Below are 22,821 nucleotides of genomic sequence, written 5' to 3'. Positions count from 1 at the left end.
AATGCAGTAACCCTTTTAAGAAAGCCTTTTCACTGTACAGTGTGATTGAACCATTAAACAAGCCAGGTTTGTTCCACCTCATGCTGTGTACAATGATACAATTATACAATCAAACACTTTCACGCACAACTTGCTCCAGAGTTATGAGCTATCATATTAATACAACATTCAATACAACACAGCATGCTGGTATTTCTTATATCAGATATCAACATTATATACAGCTGCTTTAAGTAGGAAGATAAAATGTACAAGCTTTAAAAATATTAACCCCTATTTTAACAATGATGACTCGCTCTATAGAATCCCACATCTGCTATGTCGGAGAAGTCCATTTTATGCACAGGTGGGTATATTTCCTGCACAATCCTCATGTCAATGACATATACCTATACTCCTAATACCGATTGTCATATCTCTCCTGCTTTTTGATGCAAACATTCGTCCGTCACATTTATCTACATTGCCCATCTCCATCTGTGGGGAACAACTCACTAGACACTCCAGTCTCAAGAATAATATCCTCTGCTATACGACGTCATCAAGGTGCCAGTGCATGTTCGAATCACGAGAAATGATATCATGATAGAACAATGTTTTATCGTTATATAAACCACACTTCGTTCTTCATTGTTCTTTGAGATTTATTGCGTAGCTATCTTATATAACATTGTTCCTTTGTGGGCAGTTAACACATGGGATGTGTTGTGAGATGATGTATCTGTAGGTGAAGGCACAGGAGTCTACCAATCTACCTTCGGTGACACACACATCTCCTGCACTAACAGATGCATCTCCAAGAGATTGTCTTCCCCCCACCTGAAGTAATAGGGAAAATCCTTGTGAGACACTGATGCATCAGAAAGTTTATATGTGGTAATGATGCTTTTTGGACTACACTTAAATGCAGCGTCTGCTTCTGACAAAATAGATTTTGATGCATATTTTAGCTCATCTGGCCAGAAGGGGAATATGAGCATATGTTGTGGGGTCTCATCTGTTGGTCAACACCGGCCGTCATCCATGATACTTTCCAGGCTTTCATGGGGTTTGTCACATATAGCCACAAAATTGGTTAATTTTTCTTAACATATTGGAAAAAGACTAAATCATATTGATTGAATATTCAAAGATTTTCTTCCCAAAAGCCTGATGGTGCAGAAAACTGAAGCTTATGTGAAAGCAAATGACCAAAGTAGCGTCATCTGCCATTCTAGATGATGTTGATAATATTATATTTTTCGCATCTCTGAAACCATATTGCTGACATTTGTAAATTTCTTGACCATAATAATCCAATGGACATGGGATTTTAAAATCATGCATCCAATGTCTAAATATTGTTTGTTTCTACTTTTTCTTTGAAAAAAACTGAAACATTCAAGGAAGATTCTGAAATTATCTTTATCAAGTTAGTCAAAATCAGCTCCATCTTAAGAATGTTTTGGTTTTCACTGTGATTATATTAAAAATGTTATTTTGGAGATCAATCAATCAATCAGTGGCCGTTTGTTGCCCACTTCATCCGACAGTTTGATTAAATTTGACATGTGGCAGCAAGCAATGAGCTTCAACCTGAACATCACGTATCCCAAGAGTGTTACTTCTTCCTCCTGAAACACTTCCGTCGCATCAAGATGAGCTGCAGAACTCCATCTTCTAGTTTTTATGTTGGTCAGTGCAGTGCAAGTAGCAGATTGTATGTTTGTTATCATGAACGTGATCTTTCTGATTTGCTTAAGCTGTAGTTGAAACTGCAACATACAAATTACTTTATAGAAATCAGGCCATCAGTGGGGAGTGACAGTTAGTAAAGTCCAGAGTATGTCCTGAAAACAGCATCAAAGATATTCAGATTAGAAATCGGTTTGGGGTCAGTTGTACAATGACTCCTTCATTTTTGATTTTTTTCACCAGAAAATCACTTTCCAAATTGGCTGAGTACATACCAAACCAGGTCAGATCGCATCAATAACAGTAGGAGCTACTGCCAGATCGGCATTAGGCCTTGCTATGTACTGTCAGTTGAGAGTCAGACCCTTCCTTCACCAATAATTGTCTCATAAATATATATAATGGTTCCCTATCTAACCTGCACTGGTATATTCTTCCTATGTTTGCCTACATGATCTGGGTCACCTTGAGGTTGAACGTTATTTTAGTCATGCTCATAATACTACCATAAAAGAGACATCCAATTAAGGGCCATGACTGTTGCCCCCATTTCCCCACTAATAATGTTGATGGGCCGACAGAGTGCATGGCATAATGGCGTACTTACATTTCTGTCCCTGTGATTAATGCCAGACTTACTGGTTAGGCATACAGTGTTAAGCAGTATTCACTCACTAACACACATGCCAACATTTTTTAGGGTGTAGAGTTTAATGATGTCTTTAATACTAATAATAGTAATGTGCATGTTTATTATGATGCGACAAATCCACACCCTAAAACGAGCTCCAAGTTCCATTCTCAGCTCCCTGGGGAGTATACAACCCATGTTGTCTTATGAAGCTTTACAAGGTTAACAGTCACATTATCACCTCTTTCTACCGGGTACCCATTCACTGCTGAATGAACAGAGGCATACTGCAAACAGTCTCTTGCGACATGAGACACTACATGTAACATGAGACACCACATGTGACATGAGACACCACATGTGACATGAGACACCACATGTGACATGAGACACCACATGTGACATGATCGAGACACCACATGTGACATGAGACACCACATGTGACATGATACACAACATGTGACATGAGACACCACATGTGACATGAGACACCACATGTGACATGAGACACCACATGTGACATGAGACACCACATGTGACATGATCGAGACACCACATGTAACATGAGACACCACATGTGACATGAGACACCACATGTGACATGATACACCACATGTGACATGAGACACTACATGTAACATGAGACACCACATGTAACATTAGACACCACATGTGACATGAGACACCACATGTGACATGATACACCACATGTGACATGAGACACTACATGTAACATGAGACACCACATGTAACATGAGACACCACATGTAACATGAGACACCACATGTAACATGAGACACCACATGTGACATGAGACACCACATGTGACATGACACACCACATGTAACATGAGACCACATGTAACATGAGACACCACATGTAACATGAGACACCACATGTGACATGATACACCACATGTGACATGAGACACTACATGTAACATGAGACACCACATGTAACATGAGACACCACATGTGACATGAGACACCACATGTGACATGAGACACCACATGTAACATGAGACACCACATGTAACATGAGACACCACATGTGACATGAGACACCACATGTGACATGAGACACCACATGTGACATGATCGAGACACCACATGTAACATGAGACACCACATGTGACATGAGACACCACATGTGACATGATCGAGACACCACATGTAACATGAGACACCACATGTGACATGAGACACCACATGTGACATGATCGAGACACCACATGTAACATGAGACACCACATGTGACATGAGACACCACATGTGACATGAGACACCACATGTGACATGAGACACCACATGTGACATGATGGAGACACCACATGTGACATGAGACACTACATGTAACATGAGACACCACATGTGACATGATCGAGACACCACATGTAACATGAGACACCACATGTGACATGAGACACCACATGTGACATGAGACACCACATGTGACATGAGACACCACATGTGACATGAGACACCACATGTGACATGATCGAGACACCACATGTAACATGAGACACCACATGTGACATGAGACACCACATGTAACATGAGACACCACATGTGACATGAGACACCACATGTGACATGAGACACCACATGTGACATGAGACACCACATGTAACATGAGACATCACATGTGACATGAGACACCACATGTGACATGTGTTTCTGTGTTGGCTGAACCGGCAAAGTACTAACTCTCAGGAGTCAAGCTCGACAAACACGGTCACTCATCCACCTATTGTCTCCCTGAACACTGTTGCTTAATTTCACCTTCTTTATGACCTGTCACTGTCAATAAGTCTTGATACCAGGTGTTTGCAAAGAGGTGAGTGTATCCTGCCCCATCAGAGGCACCTGTCATACACACGCGCAAGGTGGGTTAATTGTAAATCAATATTTGGGATTCATCAATAATGTGATTGTCTGGGCTAAGGCTGATTGGTAGATCGTGAATTGAGACTCATCAAACTTCCACACATGACAAGTAGTCGGTGGTCTACAGGGTAATTGCATCACTAGGGGTCGTTTGTTATTTTCAGGACCCATGAAGATCCCGTGTAGAGTAGGTCTTCAGCAACCCATGCTTGCCGTAAAAGGCAACTATGCTTGTATTAAGAGGCAACTAACAGGATCAGGTGGTCAGGCTCGCTGACTTGTTTGATGCATGTCATTGATTTCCAATTGTGTGGATCGATGCACATGATGTCAATCATTGGGATGTCTGGTCCAGACTTGATTATTTACAGAACACCGTCATATAGCTGATATATTGCTGAGTGCGGCGTTAAACAAAAAACAAAACAAAAAAAACTGCTTTGTGGTCTGTGTGCTGTACATGGGAACTCATGCCATGAGTTATGTTATGGCAGTCAGCTACTGTAGGAGGAGAACAAACAAAATGTTAGGCGTAAGCTTGAACCTCAATTAAAACTTGAATGTTTAGATTGAATGAAGCTACTTCTGTTATGGATTGTATATTCGTACCTTCAGTTTCATTTTTAATTCCCCTTCAAATAGCATGAAGATCCCTCATTGATCTAATTGAAATATTGACATTTGTTCTGGCCTTGATATCACATAGTGGAATGAAAACTGCCTGTAATTCTATGGTATGTTGTATGAAGGAAGAGAGCAGATAGAAGAGCTTCTACAGGACTGGCGACATTTCCATGGAAAGTGATTTTGGCATCTTTATGTTTCTGTTCAGAGCTCGTGGAAACTAGATGTGTTCCCTTTTGGCAAAAAATTATAGATTGAACTCGACGAGAATGTATCAAGTTTTGCTCTGAGTTGCACAAGTCTTCTCATGTACAAGTCTTGACATTTACCACCTCTTAAACCCAGGGCATTGCTATATCCTTCCTTTGTAAAGGAATTCTCTTTGCACCAATTATGTTCCTCCGGTTCCAATCTAACAGAAAATTTGGTAGTTATTCATTTCAAGAAGGTGTTTTGTACACCATGTCGTCATGACAACTGACGTCATAAGTATTACATGTGTTTGTGTGGAGAAATATCAAGTTTTGTCACACATAAAAAAGATAAGTTTATGAAAGGTCTAAAAGTAATGCATTCATCTCTTGGCAGTGTGCGATCAATATTATCCAATTATACTGTGCTGTATACTGAGAGGTTCCACTGCCAACCCTGGCACCAGGGCATCAGGCGCCAAGACCTATATCACTGTCAGGAACATTGGAACTCTCCGTAATTGGTCAGATATTGGTGTGGCTTGGCCAAGTACAGTAATTCTTATGGGCCACACCAAACACCCTTGTCCACACTCATAGTTGCAACATTATTATGTCTTATATGATCTTTTAGCAGTCAACATGTTTAGTAGATATTTCTGACCATTGATGTTTTTTGTAATATTTGAAATTGCTACAATCAAGCCGTTATCGTCACAGGAATGACCTTTCCTACTCCAGAGAAATGAGATCAGTGATTACTTTATGACAGATAGGGAGACAACAAGCTTTGATATTTAAACACGCTTCCAACCTCAGCCTCTCAAAAAGGAAATCACTTTACAGTCGCAGAAACCATTTCAGAGAAAATGCCTTTGGTGTCAATTCAAATGGAAAAATGTAATTTTCAGAAAACAAAAATTTCAATTACATCTCTTCATTGTTTTTGTTTTATTAAATGTATTTTTATTTCACTGTAAACTTTATTTATGCATCCCCTGGTAACTAGACTGTGTGGTTGGGTTCTCATTGTGCTGGATTCCAAACATTTCGTTTGAATAAAGTCACATGAAAATACATGTAACAGATTAACTTCTATGTCATTAAATCCTTTATTAAATTGTTTGTCATAACTCATTCTTCCTAAGCTTTTAACAAGCTCATCTTGATGTTCATTGGGACAAAGTTGGCTTGTTGCCCAAACTACTACTGGATATCTATTGAGAGAAGAGACGTACTGTTTCAACACAACATGGATTATTCATTTGGGGGAATTGTTGCACTGTAAGTGGGCTGAGGTATTGCAAGATTCTCTTAGTCCTGCGGGGATCTACTGATTGTTGGTATACAGTGTCATCACAATTATAATCCTTGGTCTGTGGTCCGAATTTCATGGGTTCTTGTAAATTGTCAGAGACCTCCATCACTTCAAGCTTTCCTACAACATTAATACCATTACTGTGTGGAATAACAGTAATATTGTTCAAAATGATGTTGATAAAACCCCATTTCGCCCCCTCTCACTCACTCACTCACTCACTCACTCACTCACTTCAATGTAGGGAATTCTTGCTTCTAGGTGCTACACTTAGATCACAAATTAACATCAATGCATCAGGCTAAAAGCAGTCATCATTGATCTTCAAGCTCAGAGCCCAGTTCCACAAAGCAATCTTAGCACTATGACTGTCGAAAGTCTGTGTTAAGATGACTTTGTTGAGAGTATGGATTTACGCAGCTTTTAGCAATATTCCAGCAATATCATAGCAGGGTACACCAGAAATGGGCTTCACACATTGTATCCACGTGGTGAATCGAACCTGGATCTTCGGCATGACGAGCGAATGCTTTAACCACAAGGCTACCCCACCGTCCCGTTTTGTTGAACGGGGTCCTGATCATCCCAAACAAGCCTTACATTATCTAGTCAGGGTTTTCTACCCACAAGTCCAGAAAGAGCTGCACCCAGTGTAATGTGCTGATAGGGAAATCCATGGTGATGTGTTTATGTCAAGTGTTCCTCTGGGTCTTTAACCTTTGCGTTTCTTTTAGTCTCTGAATATACATCCTTGGTAAATCCCCACCATGAGAAGCCAATCTGTCTGGTTGTTTGTTTGTTGTTTAACACCGCACTCAGCAATATTCCTGTTCTATGACGACGGTCTGTAAATAACCAAGTCTGGACCAGACAATCCAGTGATTGACATCATGAGCATCGATCTATGCAATTGGCATGCGATGACATGCATCAACAAAGTCAGCAAGTCTGACCACCTGATCCCATTAGTCGCCTCTTATGACAAGCATAGTCACCTTTTACAGCAAGAATGGGTTTGCTGAAGACTAATTCCACTCTGGATCTTCACAGGTCTCCAAGATGATGGATGCAAATCTTAATCTCATGAAAACCGTGAAAAAATCAGTGCAGTCCCAGATCTGTTACCTTAAAATGCATGTATGACACAAATAAACAAACTGCATCTGAAAATAGCCAACTTTGACACCACTGAGACCAGCTAAGGTTTGTGGCCATGTAAGGATTGGCCCTCATGTCTGACTGGGTGACAGCATCATGTTAACACTATCTGTCATCTTTCTCACCAGCCACTGCACCATGTGTCAACACCACCGACGAAGATAGAAATATTGTCCATGTGTGCACTCACATGTGCAAATTCAGCGACTTGCCATGTGTGGCTGAGTGGAGAGATAAGGTGTTGTATTGCGCCATCGCGCTGACACACTGCCAGGTTACTGACGCGATATCAGGAATTTCAAGGTTTTTCAACCTGATAGGAAGATACAATCGTGCAACAAAGCTCACAATTTTATAATTTCACTTCATGAGTTAGTACATTATTCAAGAAGAAACATTTGTTATTGATGAGCAAATTAGCAGAGAATACTAAAAAAATATATATTTAGTATGGAAAAAACAATTATTGCCCCATGTGTATTTTTTAAATGGTTTTATTTGAGGGAACATGGGTGCTCTGCACAAGCTCTTACTGAGAATGACTGTGGATGGGTTGTGGTCAGTTTTTAACGAACTGTAGACTGAACAATTGACTTGCCTTTGCATGTGTTTGTGATGGTGCCACTGGTGGGGCAGGATACGTTCACCTTTTCGCGATCACCTGGTATCATCACTGTTTGATAGTGATTCATAAATACATGCTTATCATATAGTCGGAATCGTGCAATCAACTCTGTTATTAGCAGAGATTTCTTTTGAATATGCAAAGGGTTTTGTCGATTTTCTTATAAATAGCCATAATACTAATCGAGGTAAATCTGTCTCTGTGTGTTACAAAATATGAGTCTTTAGAGAAAGAATCTTGATTTGTTTGTTTTTGTTGGCTGTTGAATGCCACACAGCAATATTCCGGGTGAATGATGATGGTCTGCAAATGATCAAGTCTGGACCAAGCAATCCATTGATGAGATTATGAACAGCAATCCCCCTAGTTGGTGTACGATGACACACAATCGAACAATTCACAAGCCTCATCCCCCAATTTATTCGGTTGCTTTGGACCTATTCTTAACCTGAAAACCCCATATTTTGAAATAGCGCTGTGCAACATGTTTAGGAATTCATGTGTTTATGGACACAATTTTCTCTTGCAATATACCCCAGCTGGTTCAGTTGTTACATCACACACAATTCAAGAAGCACTTCATGAGAGACCTCAGTCACCCTCAGTGCATAATGTTGGAGTTACAAGTGAATTAATTTGGAATGGTTTTCTGATAAGAAGTGTGAATAGACTATGAATATGTAGAAAACTACAGTCAATCATCGTGCTCAATCAGAATACCAAAGCCAGAGAGGAAATATATTCATACTGGTATCTCTGTATAGAAATTACCAGCACAAATATTGGTAAACTTGCAATGACATGGGGTATTTGTGACAAGCTCAGTGACAGCCTTTCCTGCCATTAGTAAGCAATACAAGTGAAGGTCAAGTGAAGTTGAGATGGCCACAGAAATGTGTTTTCCCATATTTTCGGGGCCTGAACCCATTTATACTGTTGCCTTTGTTTCCTTACTTATGTATCTATAAATGTTGGTGTAGAAGTACTTCCGTGTTTGTATGTATCGTCTGGAGTGTGCAATTTAGAACCTGTCCTGTTCCTACTGAATTTTACATAATTGTTCTTAGATGTCCTGAAGTGTCCTGAAATGTCCTGAAGTGTCCTGTATTGTCCTGTATTGTCCTGAAATGTCTTGAAACTTTCTGAAATGTCCTGAATAGTCCTGATATGGCCTGTAATTGCCTGTAATGGCCTGAATGTCCTGAAGTGTCCTGTATTGTCCTGAAATGTCGTGAAACTTTCTGAAATGTCCTGAATAGTCCTGTAATGTCCTGTAATGTCCTGGAGTGGCCTGAATTGTCTTGAATTGCCTTGAAATGTCCAAAGTATCCTGAAATGTTCTGAAGTGTCCTAAATAGTCCTTAAATGTCCTGAACTACTCCATTCTTGTTTCAGGCCATCTACAGCATGCTGGGGAGCCATCTGTCAGACGATGTCACAGACTCGCCGACAGTACGGACAGAAAAAATATTTGACACGATGGACGTGAACAAAGATGGCGTATTGACAAAGGAGGAGTTTATTAAAGGTTGTATGGAGGACACGATGTTGTACCAGATGCTGACGGCAGATGCAGAAGCCTCAAAGGAGTAATACCACACTCTCATTCCACATGCCTCACCAGGAACATGGGCCTTAACATGCATTTTCAAATCAAAAGATATATGTATCGGATTTATGCAAGGGAGATAACTCTGTGCACAGAGAAAGATCAGTCGCTGAGGCAAAGGTCAAGGTCAAGATCATTCACAGGAAGTGATTCTGTGGAATTGATGTCATCACTTTTCAAGAATATAAAGAAGCAAATTCAACTCAGTCAATACAGTGATTAGCTTACCAATGACACCAGAAAATATTATTGGGATATGTTCTACAAAAAAATACTTTCGAATGTAATAATATCAACAGTGATCCGGCCAATGCAGTTTGTATTCAATGAACAGTTTTGAGAGAAATTGAGGGCGATCATTTTGGAGCAGTCCACCTTCCTTTTTTCTCTGTATGTATATATATAGAGAGAGCATGTTTTTGTTACAAAGGTCAGTCTGATCTAATGCTGATGGATTACCTGGAGAAAGAGCCCACAACAAATTCATGTAATACGGACCAACTTCATGTCACCATGGCAACTGTTTGTAAGAGCAGGATCCTGTCTCTGTGGGGGAATCATCCCATGTTTGTCTGCAGTGTATGCATGGTGTCATGCATATTGTATGTGTCCTTGTCAGTGCTTCTATAGTAAGAGGAGACACCTGTATGTATCTGTACATGGTGCAGCTGAACATTCTCTAGAGCAGCTTCTGGTGGACTAAACCAGTTTGCAGCAGCTATTAGCAAGACAGTTGGTTTAAAGGGGCTCTCTGATCACAGTTTATCAGAAAGCTCCATTAGCTATGGAGTGGTTTACCAATAAAGTGTGCAACACCATGCTTGAAACAAGACTTAAATATACCAATATTTTAACAGTGGCATTCAAAGAGTCCCTTTAACATTTAGACTTCACTCCACACATTCCCAAAACAGCAAGTTTTATGTTGTTACCTCCACCAGGTTTTGTTGTGCATAAACTGATAGAACAGGATAGCTGTTAGTAATTTCTTCCTTTGAAGACACATTAATAACATTGGAAGGTCAGATTTTTTTAAGATGCAAGAAGACAATTCTTTATACCTGACATTAATTTGTCTGCCTTTGCAAACATATGAGTCATTGATACAAGGGCTATCCCCACATGGCAAGTGGCTATGAATAGAAAAGAATAGAAAAAAAAATGTTTCCCTTTTCATCAATTACTCCCAGAAGCCAGTGTGAAGTTTTTCTTTTTCTGAAAAGGTCCTATAGGAAATACCAAAATCTGATCTTGCAGTTTGCATGAAGACATTTAACTGTTTTTGTGTTGTATTTCCCCACCTAGACAGGTTCCTGGTTTAAATGTACTAGGCCATGTCATTCAATTTGTGTCCTTTCAGGAGGAGATACCACATCATTCATCTTTTAGAAGCTTTTTGTTTCCAGCCCAAGCGCTGATGTTTGTTCCCAGTTTGTATACCTATGTCATCTAACCGCCAGGAGAAGGATGGTTTGTGGTCACAGAACTGCACATTCTGTGTCTGGAAGATAGAATGCCATATTCTGCATTCAAGAAACAGAACGGCATATTCTATGTTCTGGAGAGGAAAGGTTTGGAAGCATAGTCTGTGTTCTGGAGATGAACTGGCATATTCTGTGTTCTGGAGATGAACTGGCATATTCTGTGTTCTGGAGATGAAATGGCATATTCTGTGTTCTGGAGTTGAAATGGCATTTTCTGTGTTCTGGAGATGAAATGGCATATTCTGTGTTCTGGAGATGAAATTCTATATTCTGTGTTCTGGAGATGAAATTCTATATTCTGTGTTCTGAAGATGAAATTCTATATTCTGTGTTCTGTGTTTCATGTCATAGAGGACGCTTGTGGAGGGTGAGGAGCCTACTTGGAGGGGCGCTAATGGATTCCACTTTTGAATGATTGATGCCATCTTGACACTTTGTCAAACCGTTACCACATTTCAGTTGAATATCTGAATATATATATAAATATATATATCACTATTATTTGTACTCTCTGTAGTGGAGTTTGTGGAAGTCTCACATGGCTGTTGACGATTGTACTGACTGGTGTGTCAACACAACACTGACATGAAGGTAAACAGGACACTTTCAAATCAACAACGTAGGAATATCACATATGCATGAGAAACAGATTGCAGAATTAATTGTAGAATTCAAAATTGCTAAACAAATAGAATATGACTGATACGATAAAACAATGTCCACGTCTGTTGACATGAAAGGCCATAAATGCTCTATTTGAAACCAAATCATCTGACATTCTACTCTGAACAGTTCTGGTTCTTTTACGAATGCTTCAGAAGTCATAGATTTTATGAGTGCTTCAGAGCTGCAAGTCAGCCTGCTTCATGAGCTGTGCAGGAACATAGAGCTGGTGTGACTCCAATCCGTGGTGTGTTACATACTGCTGGGGCCTCTACCTTGTTAGATACTGAGGTTGTGTAATGGCCTGGTATCTCTTGTCTGCCATTATCACTGCACACAACAGCCTTGTTAGCAGGAATAGAGCACATCATAGCCAGGGAATAATCAGTCTCAATTATGTCACGAAACAGATTCCATTGGATGTAAAAGGCAGAATAGTGGTGGACATTTTATGAAGACTTCATCATTTTTTTAAGCTTGTCTTTGTTTACTCTCCCATCTGTTGACTTCTTTTGGCATCAGAAACCTAAAATAAAGAAATATAAACAATCTCAGCAGTTTGGGTGAATATTCTTACATGAAAAAACAAGCATTTAAGGTGTAATTTAGTGTTTATAACTTTGCCTCTGCGATGTGTCATTTGTAAAACACAACATGTACTGCAGAAACGAGTTAAATAATACCAGTTATCCAATGTATTTTCAAAATGGAGCGATAAATATATTTCTTGAGAAAACATACCTCCATGATTCTGTAGAATGAAGTTACATTGATACTTGTTGGCAGTTCCTCTGTGCCAACGATCCAAGTGAGTGTTTCATTGTTTCTTGCTTTCAGTTGAGTGTGTGAGTGGTTTGCTTACCTGAGTCATGTAAAAAAAATGTCCCCCCTCCCTAGCTGATGTAGGTAAAGTAGGTTTGACATGTTCTTGCACAATGCAGTCAGACATTGGTGTACGGCCTTGTGAATCTTGAACTGAATCATTCATCAGAACACTTACATTGTCAGTGCTATGTGTGCAAAACTGATTCTACAAGCCCAACATGGACATCAGCATGTTCAAAGATGACATTTATTGTTTTCCAGCTAATTGTTTGGACTGTGAAAGGCAGGAAATGTCTGTCTACTTTATTGCTAAGTGCTGTATCTGCTCCCTGTGTTAGCACACATCTCTAAACACATGCAATCAATTACATCCTGTACAATCATCAAAATCTGCTTTATGAAAACCTTTAATCTTTACGTTAAGTCTTCATTAGTCAGGAACATCAGGAGACTTGAAATAAACTTGAGCTTGTGTATCTAGTGTCTTGAATTCTTCACCCAATTATCAAATATAATATTTTTCATTATGTTCAGCATAAAAAGAAATGCAACATTGGACAAAACATATTCCCAGTCTGTCAAGATGATTGTGTACGTACACCTAGAAAATGTGGGCTACACAAGTAGCCCGCCATTACCAGGATGGAATTACTGTCATTCACGGATGGCATGATCATATAGTTTTCATGACATATCGATTAACGCACATTTTGACTGCAGTCAAGAAAAAGAGTTACCTCATTGTAGGTTAAAAACCAGGGAAACATGATGAGATCAGTGGAGAAAATGTGTAATACCCTGGGGAAGTCGTCACAGTATCTTCTACCAGAAGTTGCCAGTGGTTTCCTTGCACTGTGTATTGTGCTTTCAAGATAACGTTTCCAGTATCATCGATATTGTTTTGTGTATGTGGTTTAGTGTCTCACTCAATTTTTAATCTGAGAAGCAGTGGCAACTTGCAGGAGAAGATACTGAGAGGGACGTGGACTCTGGCAAAGTTTGTGTTACTTGTGACCCCTTCTATATCATGTGATGGAAACTATATTATGTGTAGGAGAGATCGGTTTCTTACCACGGAACACCAGAACCACAACTTGGTGAGAGGTTGTTTATCATTCACCTTATGGAGGCCGGGAGTATGTTTGAAATTTTGAAAATAGAAAATATTTTTTGTTATTCCAAGCTATATGAAACAGTATTTTAATATTCTTGTGACAACACATTAGGCACTTCACATTAAGTGACAGAAATGTATTATTTTGAATAATCTTTATGACAAAATATACATTTGATTTTTTTTTGTCATGTAAAATACTACTGGTAATTCATTTTTTTAGACACTTGGAATTGGATGGCGTGAAAGGTGAATCATGAGTCATGATGACATCCTATATACACACCGATGTATATCTTTATCTAACTGCCTTGTTGTATTCGCTGTCAAGACACAACATCCTGTTAGGTGACATCAGTCCATTTATTCCCAGAAGCCATTCAGAGCTGGCCAGGCGTTACACTGATTAACAGCCTGGTTCATACAAGAAACATACTGCATGGGCAATGAAGCTTCTGTGCGGAGCATTTGACTGGCTTAGAATTGCATTATTAAGATGTTAAGAGGATTCAGAGTACTGGTGTGATGATGCTAAAGGAATTAAACCAACTATTTGCAGACATATTAAGGCACAAGTCTCAGAAGAAAGAAACCTTATACCTAGTCCTGTCAACTGTCCAGAGTGTTACCTTCTCATAAGAAGTCTATGTCTAAGTATAGTGGTGTAGCCGAGTGGTTAAAGCGTTCTCTCATAACGCGGAAGACCAGGGTTCAATTCCCTACATGTGTACATTGTATGAAGCCCTTTACTGGTGTTCGCAGCCATGATATTGCTGGAATATTGCTAAAAGCCACGGAAAACCAAACTCACTCACTATGTCCGAGTGATAATTTTATGTTTTGAGCTACATGGTATATGTTCAAAATATTTTACCAACAACAGTCTTCATACTAACAAAAGTTATTTTGGGAAAGAGATTCTTAACCGTTGTTTCCAGCAATAAGATGTGCCACGCCTCACAAAGAACAAACAGACACTCCTGTACGATCTCAACGTGAAGAAAGTGTATACACATCAGTATACATCTATATTCCATCTTCATGTCAGTGTGTGTTGTGTTTACAGAGATGTCAGATTTCACAGTCAACCTGTCAACCCTTTCATGGCTATACCAGTAGGCAGTTCTTCACTCCAAGGGGAAATGTGCAGTTGTATTTTTCAAGATTTGGAACTATGCATTGCATGTCAGCATCCCCTCACTGGTCCTGCAATGTTATAACACAGTTATAACACAGTTGTACAAGTATAGGCTGCCATCATGAAGGAAGCAGTCACAGACTAGCAAAACAATATTACGGAGTCAAACATTCTTTTGTGCATTATTTGTTGAAACATTGATATGTGTTTGCAAATATTGTACCAGTAAGCAATTCAAGAAATATTTAGCATTTGTAACAAATCTCAATCCTCTTTAAACCATCCATTGAAAAAATAGTGCAGCCCTATACTTTATCCACTTGGTTGATCTTTGTAGTGTGTTATTCGTAGTCTGACATTCTTCAGTAGGAAACCTGCCTCTACCTGGTGTCTCATGTTCTCATGTTATGAGTTCTGTATTGGGACGATTATTGTCATTAATACAGTATACATGAAAATCAATGTCATCTTGTGGGAAAATGTAAATTGTTGACAATATTTACGTTTAGTAAGTTTATAGATTATTTACAGTTTTTTAAAAAGAAAATGTATGTTAAATTTTCCATTGATTTTAAATGTTTATGTTTTGTTATGATACTATCCAAACCTGTATATTGATGATCTGTGTTCTGGCATTGTGTTGCCATGTGTTTCATCACCATGAATGTACCCACCACACCATGTTATACAATAGCATATTTCTATGTTCATAGTTTACTTGTATATTTGGATCCATTTAGCCTTACATTTTGGTGATGGGTAGGTGTCCTGCTACTGGCTTGTTGATTATCTTACAATGATATTTGTAGTTGTATTACTAGAAACATTTTGCAAAGGGCTGTTGAGTCAGATGCCATGTTCAAATCCAATCAGATATTGGCCAAAAATTATTTTCTATAAAAGTGTAACTTGCTAGTAATGGACCAGGTTTTATTGTAAACGTTATGGACAAGAAATTTCAGGGGAGTGTTGCCATGGTTGACAATGACTGTTTGGTGTTTGTCGGGCTCTGACTCAAAACACAACCCAAGAATGATTAGTACGTACAAGAAGGATGTCATCAAATTTCTGGGGGATCTCATTTTGTCATGTGGCATTTGACGCGTGTGACATTTGTCAACACAGGTTCAAGGGAACAATTCCTATGTATTCATGCTTGGTTGTTACCAGACATTGGATGACATCCCTTCTCACCAGTTTGCTGGAGCAGACTTGAACTGTTTGGCTATGACTGACTTGCCTTGTACAATTAGCAGTACCTGTAGCTAGTGTCCTGTACCACATACTGTCCCACACACTCACCTGGCAGCCTGGCGGGGGAAGGGGGGGGGGGGCCAGGACCAAGTTCTTGAAGACAGTCTTGATGTCCTCAAACTCACGTGGCAGCCTGGCGGGGGAAGGGGGGGGCGAGGACCAAGTTCTTGGAGACAGTCTTGATGTCCTCAAACTCACGTGGCAGCCTGGCGGGGGAAGGGGAGGGGGGGCCAGGACCAAGTTCTTGGAGACAGTCTTGATGTCCTCAAACTCACGTGGCAGCCTGGCGGGGGAAGGGGGGGGCGAGGACCGAGTTCTTGTAGACAGTCTTGATGTCCTCAAACTCACGTGGCAGCCTGGCAGGGGAAGGGGGGGGGGGGGGCGAGGACCGAGTTCTTGAAGACAGTCTTGATGGGGGGCCAGGGCCAACATCTGGACGATAATTGGGATGCTGAGAGTGGGGGAAAATGGGCCATTTTGGTGGCCTGAGTCAGTGCACCTTTGTCAATTTGCATTGAGGGTGGACCGTGTGGACGGTGGGCCTTGTGTGTGGTTGATAATACTTAGGTGTTGATGGTGACGATGGAGGACGATAGAGTGCCTTGGGTGTAGATGATGGGCCTTGGGTGTAGATGGTTGGCCTTGGGTGTAGATGATGGGCCTTGGGTGTAGATGATGGGCCTTGGGTGTAGATGGTGGGCCTTGAGTGTAGATGGTTGGCCTTGGGTGTAGATGGTGAATCTTAGGTGGTGGGTGTACAGCACCTGGTGAGTGGAGCATGAATTGTAGAATGACCTGGGTACAATTTGTTTTAACAGAACCATGCTGGCCATCAATGACACTACTCCCCTTACCGCCATGCCGCCAGATAAGTCAGGACTTTGCTGTTTTGGGAAATCCTTGTTACCTTGTTTGGGCATCATCAAATCAAGGGTGCACTTGTCAGAGGATATCAACTGCAATAAACATTCGATGAATAAATCACTATAACAATAATGTGAAGAATTTGTGTTTTTGTCTGAAGCTGTCAGTGGTCCAGATATACCATGTACAGATGCTGCTAGATCTCTAGGCACAGTCATGCACAGGGCATGTGAGTGAGTTCAGTTGGAACATTATTTCAGTTGCTTCACAATGTTATAGCATAAGGGAGGAATATACAACGTCAATGCCAGAGAATAACCAGTCTCAATGAGCAGCTGAAACAGATTCATTTGGGTGGAACAGGCAAAATAGCAGTGAAAATTAGTACCGGTAAGTATAGGAATGGATCCCTGAAAAAGAACCCAAAGAAAAGCCGTTGTTAGAATCTTAACACTGTGATGAAACCCAGTGACCACAAGTAAAGGGTTTGACAGATCATATATAATCTGCATCTGTAGTAGATCCCAGTGAAGTGGTGGGGTCCTTTTGAAAGGCTTTCTGTACTTGAAAATAGAGGCTAATGCAGATGTCAGTTTCAAGGCTCGATCCACAGGGGGTCATAGAGGAAACCAGACAACAGAAGTTAATAGTGTTTAGTTTATCCTTGCCTTGTGAGATGGTGGGGATTGGTGGAGGACTTCTCGATCTGTCGCAGGGTTAACATTTGCCTGCAACCTTCTGATGAAACACATACCACCAACAACAATTAACATGACAGCCTTATTGTGACAAGGACATTGAGAAAGTTCAGCCAGAAGCAGTGAGATGAGATGTAAAACCTATGAAATCCAAAATGATGCAGTTCGTAGACTCTTGATAGTGGGGTGAAGCCGTGTTTCGTAGACACTGCTTCATTTAGACTGCACATGGACACCAGTGACCATTACTTGTTCCGTTCTTGCAGCTACGAAAAACAACTAGTCTTTATGAATATCAACATCTGGGTCACCGTGACCCTAGACCTAGAAGCATTATGTGACAAACACTCAGGAGCTCTCTGATCACCCAAAATCCTACAACCAGAAGGAATACATGACGTACTCAGGAGCTCTCTGGTCAACCTATATCCTACAACCAGAAGGAATACATGACGCACTCAGAAGCTCTCTGGTCAACCTATATCCTACAACCAGAAGGAATACATGATACACTCAGGGGCTCTCTGGTCAACCTATATCCTACAACCAGAAGGAATACATGACGCACTCAGAAGCTCTCTGGTCAACTTATATCCTACAACCAGAAGGAATACATGACACACCCAGGAGCTCTCTGGTCAACCTATATCCTACAACCAGAACTTATACATGACACACTCAGGAGCTCTCTGGTCAACCTATATCCTACAACCAGAAGGAATACATGACACACTCAGGAGTTCTCTGGTCAACCTATATCCTACAACCAGAAGGAATACATGACACACTCAGGAGCTCTCTGGATAACCTATATCCTACAACCAGAAGGTATACATGACACACTCAGGAGTTCTCTGGTCAACCTATATCCTAAAACCAGAAGGAATACATGACACACTCAGGAGCTCTCTGGATAACCTATATCCTACAACCAGAAGGAATACATGGCACACTCAGGAGTTCTCTGGTCAACTTGTTGTCCTACAACAAGAAGGAATACATGACACACTCGGGAGCTCTCTGGTCACCCTATATCCTACAACCAGAAGGAATACATGACACACTCGGGAGCTCTCTGGTCAACCTATATCCTACAACCAGAAGGAATACATGACACTCTCAGGAGTTCTCTGGTCAACCAGACAGGTCATTCAAAGAAAGATATATTCATCTTCTAACACGTGGGTACCGCTACCTATTTAAAACAAGCAAGAACTGGTTACTCAAAATAAAAAAATAGGATAACGACTTAAATTTTCAAAAGGCCCAAAAAATGTTATCAACCCCCAACTTCACCAAGCTAGCCCCGGTACTACTGCCGTGACGGGGTTTACAATAGTCAGAGGTCAGGTCGTCCAGCTGGGCCCAGATCATGATGCTTAGCTACCCTTGTTCCCAAATTAATAAACAACTGTCACAACAATATCAATATCTAAGTGACAGTTTAACATGCACTTGGACCGTAGACAACGTGCAAGCCAGTAATCTTTGAGATCCAGGGTAGAATAGGTCTTCAGCAACCCATGCTTGCCTTAAAAGGCGACTGTGCTTGTCGTAAGAGGCGACTAACGGGATCGGGTGGTCAGGCTCGCTGACTTGGTTGATGCATGTCATTGATCCCAAGTGCGTAGTTTGATGCTCGTGATATTAATCACTGGATTGTCTGGTCCAGACTCGATTATTTACAGACCGCCGTAATATAGATGGAATAATGCTGAGTGCGGCGTTAAACAACAAACCAACCAGCCAACCAGTAATCTTTGAGCGGTAGGAAAGTACACGACTCTTCTATGTGAACGTGCAATAGGTTTACAAACTCAACTAAATACTTTGTAAACATGCGCTGGTAACTGCAGATCAACAGTAAATTTGGAAAAGTCATAAATTCACTTTATTTCGGTAAATGTAGGTCAACGGCCTGTGTTTCATTCGATTACATGACGTGTAGAATACATACAACATATTAATAAAAGAGAGTTGACAAGAGAGAATATTTATGACATTATATCCTGTGAATTGTTTTACGTTGGAGCATAGCATGATAAAGGTACACAGCTAGATGTTGAATACACGTACCGCTTCTTGTGGCCATTAGAAGATAACATTTATCTTTTTTGGATGAAGGCTATAATTTTCTTGTGTATATATTAACGTAGCTGTTTGTACGCAGAGTAAACTAATAGGAAGTGATATTCATCCTCAATATATCCATAATTTCAACATTTACATAATCAACCACTTTGTGGTATAGAAACAGAACTACCGGATTCAACAGGCACTATGTGAAAAACATCGACATTGTGCTGGGGACACTTTGAATGTCTTGACAGATATACAACTGAGGTCAGCTCTCTTTCAAAAGTAACTTTAAACAATAAATATGATGATGTGTTGGTACGGTTTGGAGCATGCTATGCCAATCCTGTTCAGGTATCGTTTAGGCGTGACATGAATTCAGATAAGAAAGATTTTGGATGGTGAATATACTACTGTTTCTCATATACATCCGAAACCAAAGCTAACCAGGACATATTTACATTTCGAAACCCTATTGTGTTTGCCTTTATTAGATGCCTGTAACATTTGGATAACGGGAGTCAGGCATTGAATTCAGCCGGTAACTAATACATCTTTTGTATGCATAAATAAATAATGGATAAGCACTTCCACGCCAACATATGTACAGTTTCCATTGTATCAAGGGGGCACGAGTGGCCCAGTCGTCTAAGGCGCCGCGATTCCCCTGGACACGCCAGAAACCTATGATTGTGGGTTCGAATCCCGGTTCACCCCGATTATGTTTCTAGGTTTGTCAGCACCATACCCGTGCTCGTGGGTTTCACCGAAGTGGTAAACGTCTAAGACCTGCATCACTTCGGGCTTTCCTCCCACATTAAGCTGACACACCGTGATATGACTGGAATAATGTTAAAAGCGGCGTTAAACCCAACTCACTCACACCATTGTATCATTTATATAACCCGCATACGTCGGATCCATACATTGAAGTGTATCACCAAAAACGATAAGGTGTGTTCAATCAGTCAGATCTTGTGTAAGATTTGATAACTCATTTTCTGAAATGCTTCAATGTCCACGCTGAGTCCGTCAGGGACGCGCTTTCAGTCCGTGTGTTTTTTTCTCCATTTTTATTAATCGAAATAGGAAAGTTGCCAACAAGGAATTCAGGTACACCCTGATCTGACTCATTTATTTCTATTGATATTCGCAGTTGATATTATCTTAATTTCAGATGCTTTTGTGTAAGTTACGTCATAGGTCACGTGAAGACGAGTGAGTTGGAGCGTGTCAAACATATAGCGACGAGAAGAAAGTAAGAAATCAATGTCATGGCATAAATACATCAAAACTATATATACTAACGGAAAGAAGTAACCGTGCTTCAGATAATTGATTGAAATGGTTTTACGCCGCTTTTAGCAATATTCCAGCAATATCACGCCAGGGGGACACCAAAAATGAGCTTCACACATTGTACCCATGTCGGGAATCGAACCCGGGTTTACGGCGTGACGAGCGAACGCTTTAACCACTAGGCTACCCGACCGCCCCGCTTCAGACAAAGCGGTGTAAATGTAATGTTATTGATAATAACAACATGATATTTGGTCATTGTTCTGGTCAATGTTTTATCATTACAAATTCATTGACAACACCCACACCTGGTAACAGGAGACAGGGAGACACGCCCTGAAAGAGGCGTGGTGAAACAACTCACTGAACAATGTCAATGTCGGGGGTGACCAACATTTGCTTTGATACGGACGAGGCGGTGGCTGCGGTGCATTGAAGAAAACCGATGACTGGAAACAGCCTGGGGGATGTTGTTCCAAATGTCAACCAAAGACTGGTCCAACTGAGATAGGGTTACCGGCTGGTTCTAGTCCTGTCATCCCAGAGATGTTGCACAAAGGGTAGACAATGATTTGTAACGATGTCGTCCCGGTAACAATGATGAGTTGTGATGACAACCCAGCATTGCACTTCCACCCTAAAACTGACGACGTTGAGTAACGCAAGCATAGTTAAAGCATTCACCTGAACGCCTGTAGACCCTTGCACGACCATCAGAGCTGCTCAGATGAAACCTGGACTCATCTGTTAACAGTATATTGTCCCAGTTTTGTCTTCTGAACCTCACATGCTGCCTATACCAAGCTAGGTGTGTCTGATGGTGACATGGCAGTTTGTTATCGATTCTGTAGATGAACCAACCGAATATGGTTGACGTGACCTAATACGTGGGCGACCGGCCCGTGGAAAGTCATGGTTGTTGTCCTGATATAGATAACGTCTCCAAAGAGATGATATTGTGTTTCGATGAACATAAAAATGTCTGGAAACTTCTTTTTGCGCCATTCCTGTTTACATCATGCCCGCGGCGTGTAGACGTTGCAAGCCTTGGCATTGCGTAGGCGCTATTTACGGTTAAACAAAAGTTATTTTATGAGCTGTTCACATTAGAAAAACTCGCGTGTGAGTAACATGCACACATCAAAACCGTGCGCCGTGCGCCGTGCGCCGTGCATGAACATGCACATGCAAATTGTGAATCACGACCTTACGTTCGAGATGTCGTCATGAATATTTCATGTAAGATGTATTATTTATTTTCAGAATACATTTATCATGATTGAACTTTATATGAAGCACAGTTACTTTTTTCCGTTAGTGTATATCATCGATTGTGAAGACTGATACCATGGTGGAATGTATGAATAAATTATTTGTAACAAATTGATAGTAAAATACAATCTTGAGTCCTTAACAGTATCACTTACAGTACCTCGTGAATATATTTTTAAGAATCACAGATAATTGCACCCTCATGTACACATGTGTTTTATATTAACTGGTTGGACTTGGGCTTGTAACAGAATTATATACGTTACAGCTGATTGTGCCAGCTCTGTTTTGTTGCATTCTACTGGTTCGGGAGTTGTATTCGTCACACCGACGATTCGATTTACGGGGGTTGATCGATTAGCTCTAAGCCTCTATTCCTCTCATAGACGGAATTACGTAATAGTGAAATAGTGATGTC

At 40.6% G+C, this 22,821-nt stretch overlaps 1 protein-coding gene across 3 annotated transcripts in view; it reads left to right on the top strand.

Moving 5' to 3' along the window:
* Positions 1-17,190, top strand: part of LOC124114122 (neuronal calcium sensor 2-like) — a 149,667-nt gene extending 132,477 nt beyond the window's left edge. For 2 of the 3 annotated variants that reach the window (XM_046474683.2, XM_046474684.2), the window contains one exon: positions 9,503-17,190. In XM_046474683.2, the coding sequence (XP_046330639.1) occupies positions 9,503-9,700 (198 nt within the window). In that variant the 3' untranslated portion in view covers positions 9,701-17,190. The remainder of the gene's footprint in view (positions 1-9,502) is intronic. The other variant, XR_007222135.1, reaches the window with a different exon arrangement.
* The last annotated feature ends 5,631 nt before the right edge of the window (positions 17,191-22,821 follow it).

The sequence above is a fragment of the Haliotis rufescens genome, unplaced genomic scaffold (genome assembly GCF_023055435.1).
Source record: "Haliotis rufescens isolate VD_foot unplaced genomic scaffold, xgHalRufe1.0.p SCAF_2, whole genome shotgun sequence".
Lineage (NCBI taxonomy): Eukaryota > Metazoa > Mollusca > Gastropoda > Lepetellida > Haliotidae > Haliotis > Haliotis rufescens.
This window is presented reverse-complemented; position numbering and strand designations above follow the sequence as displayed.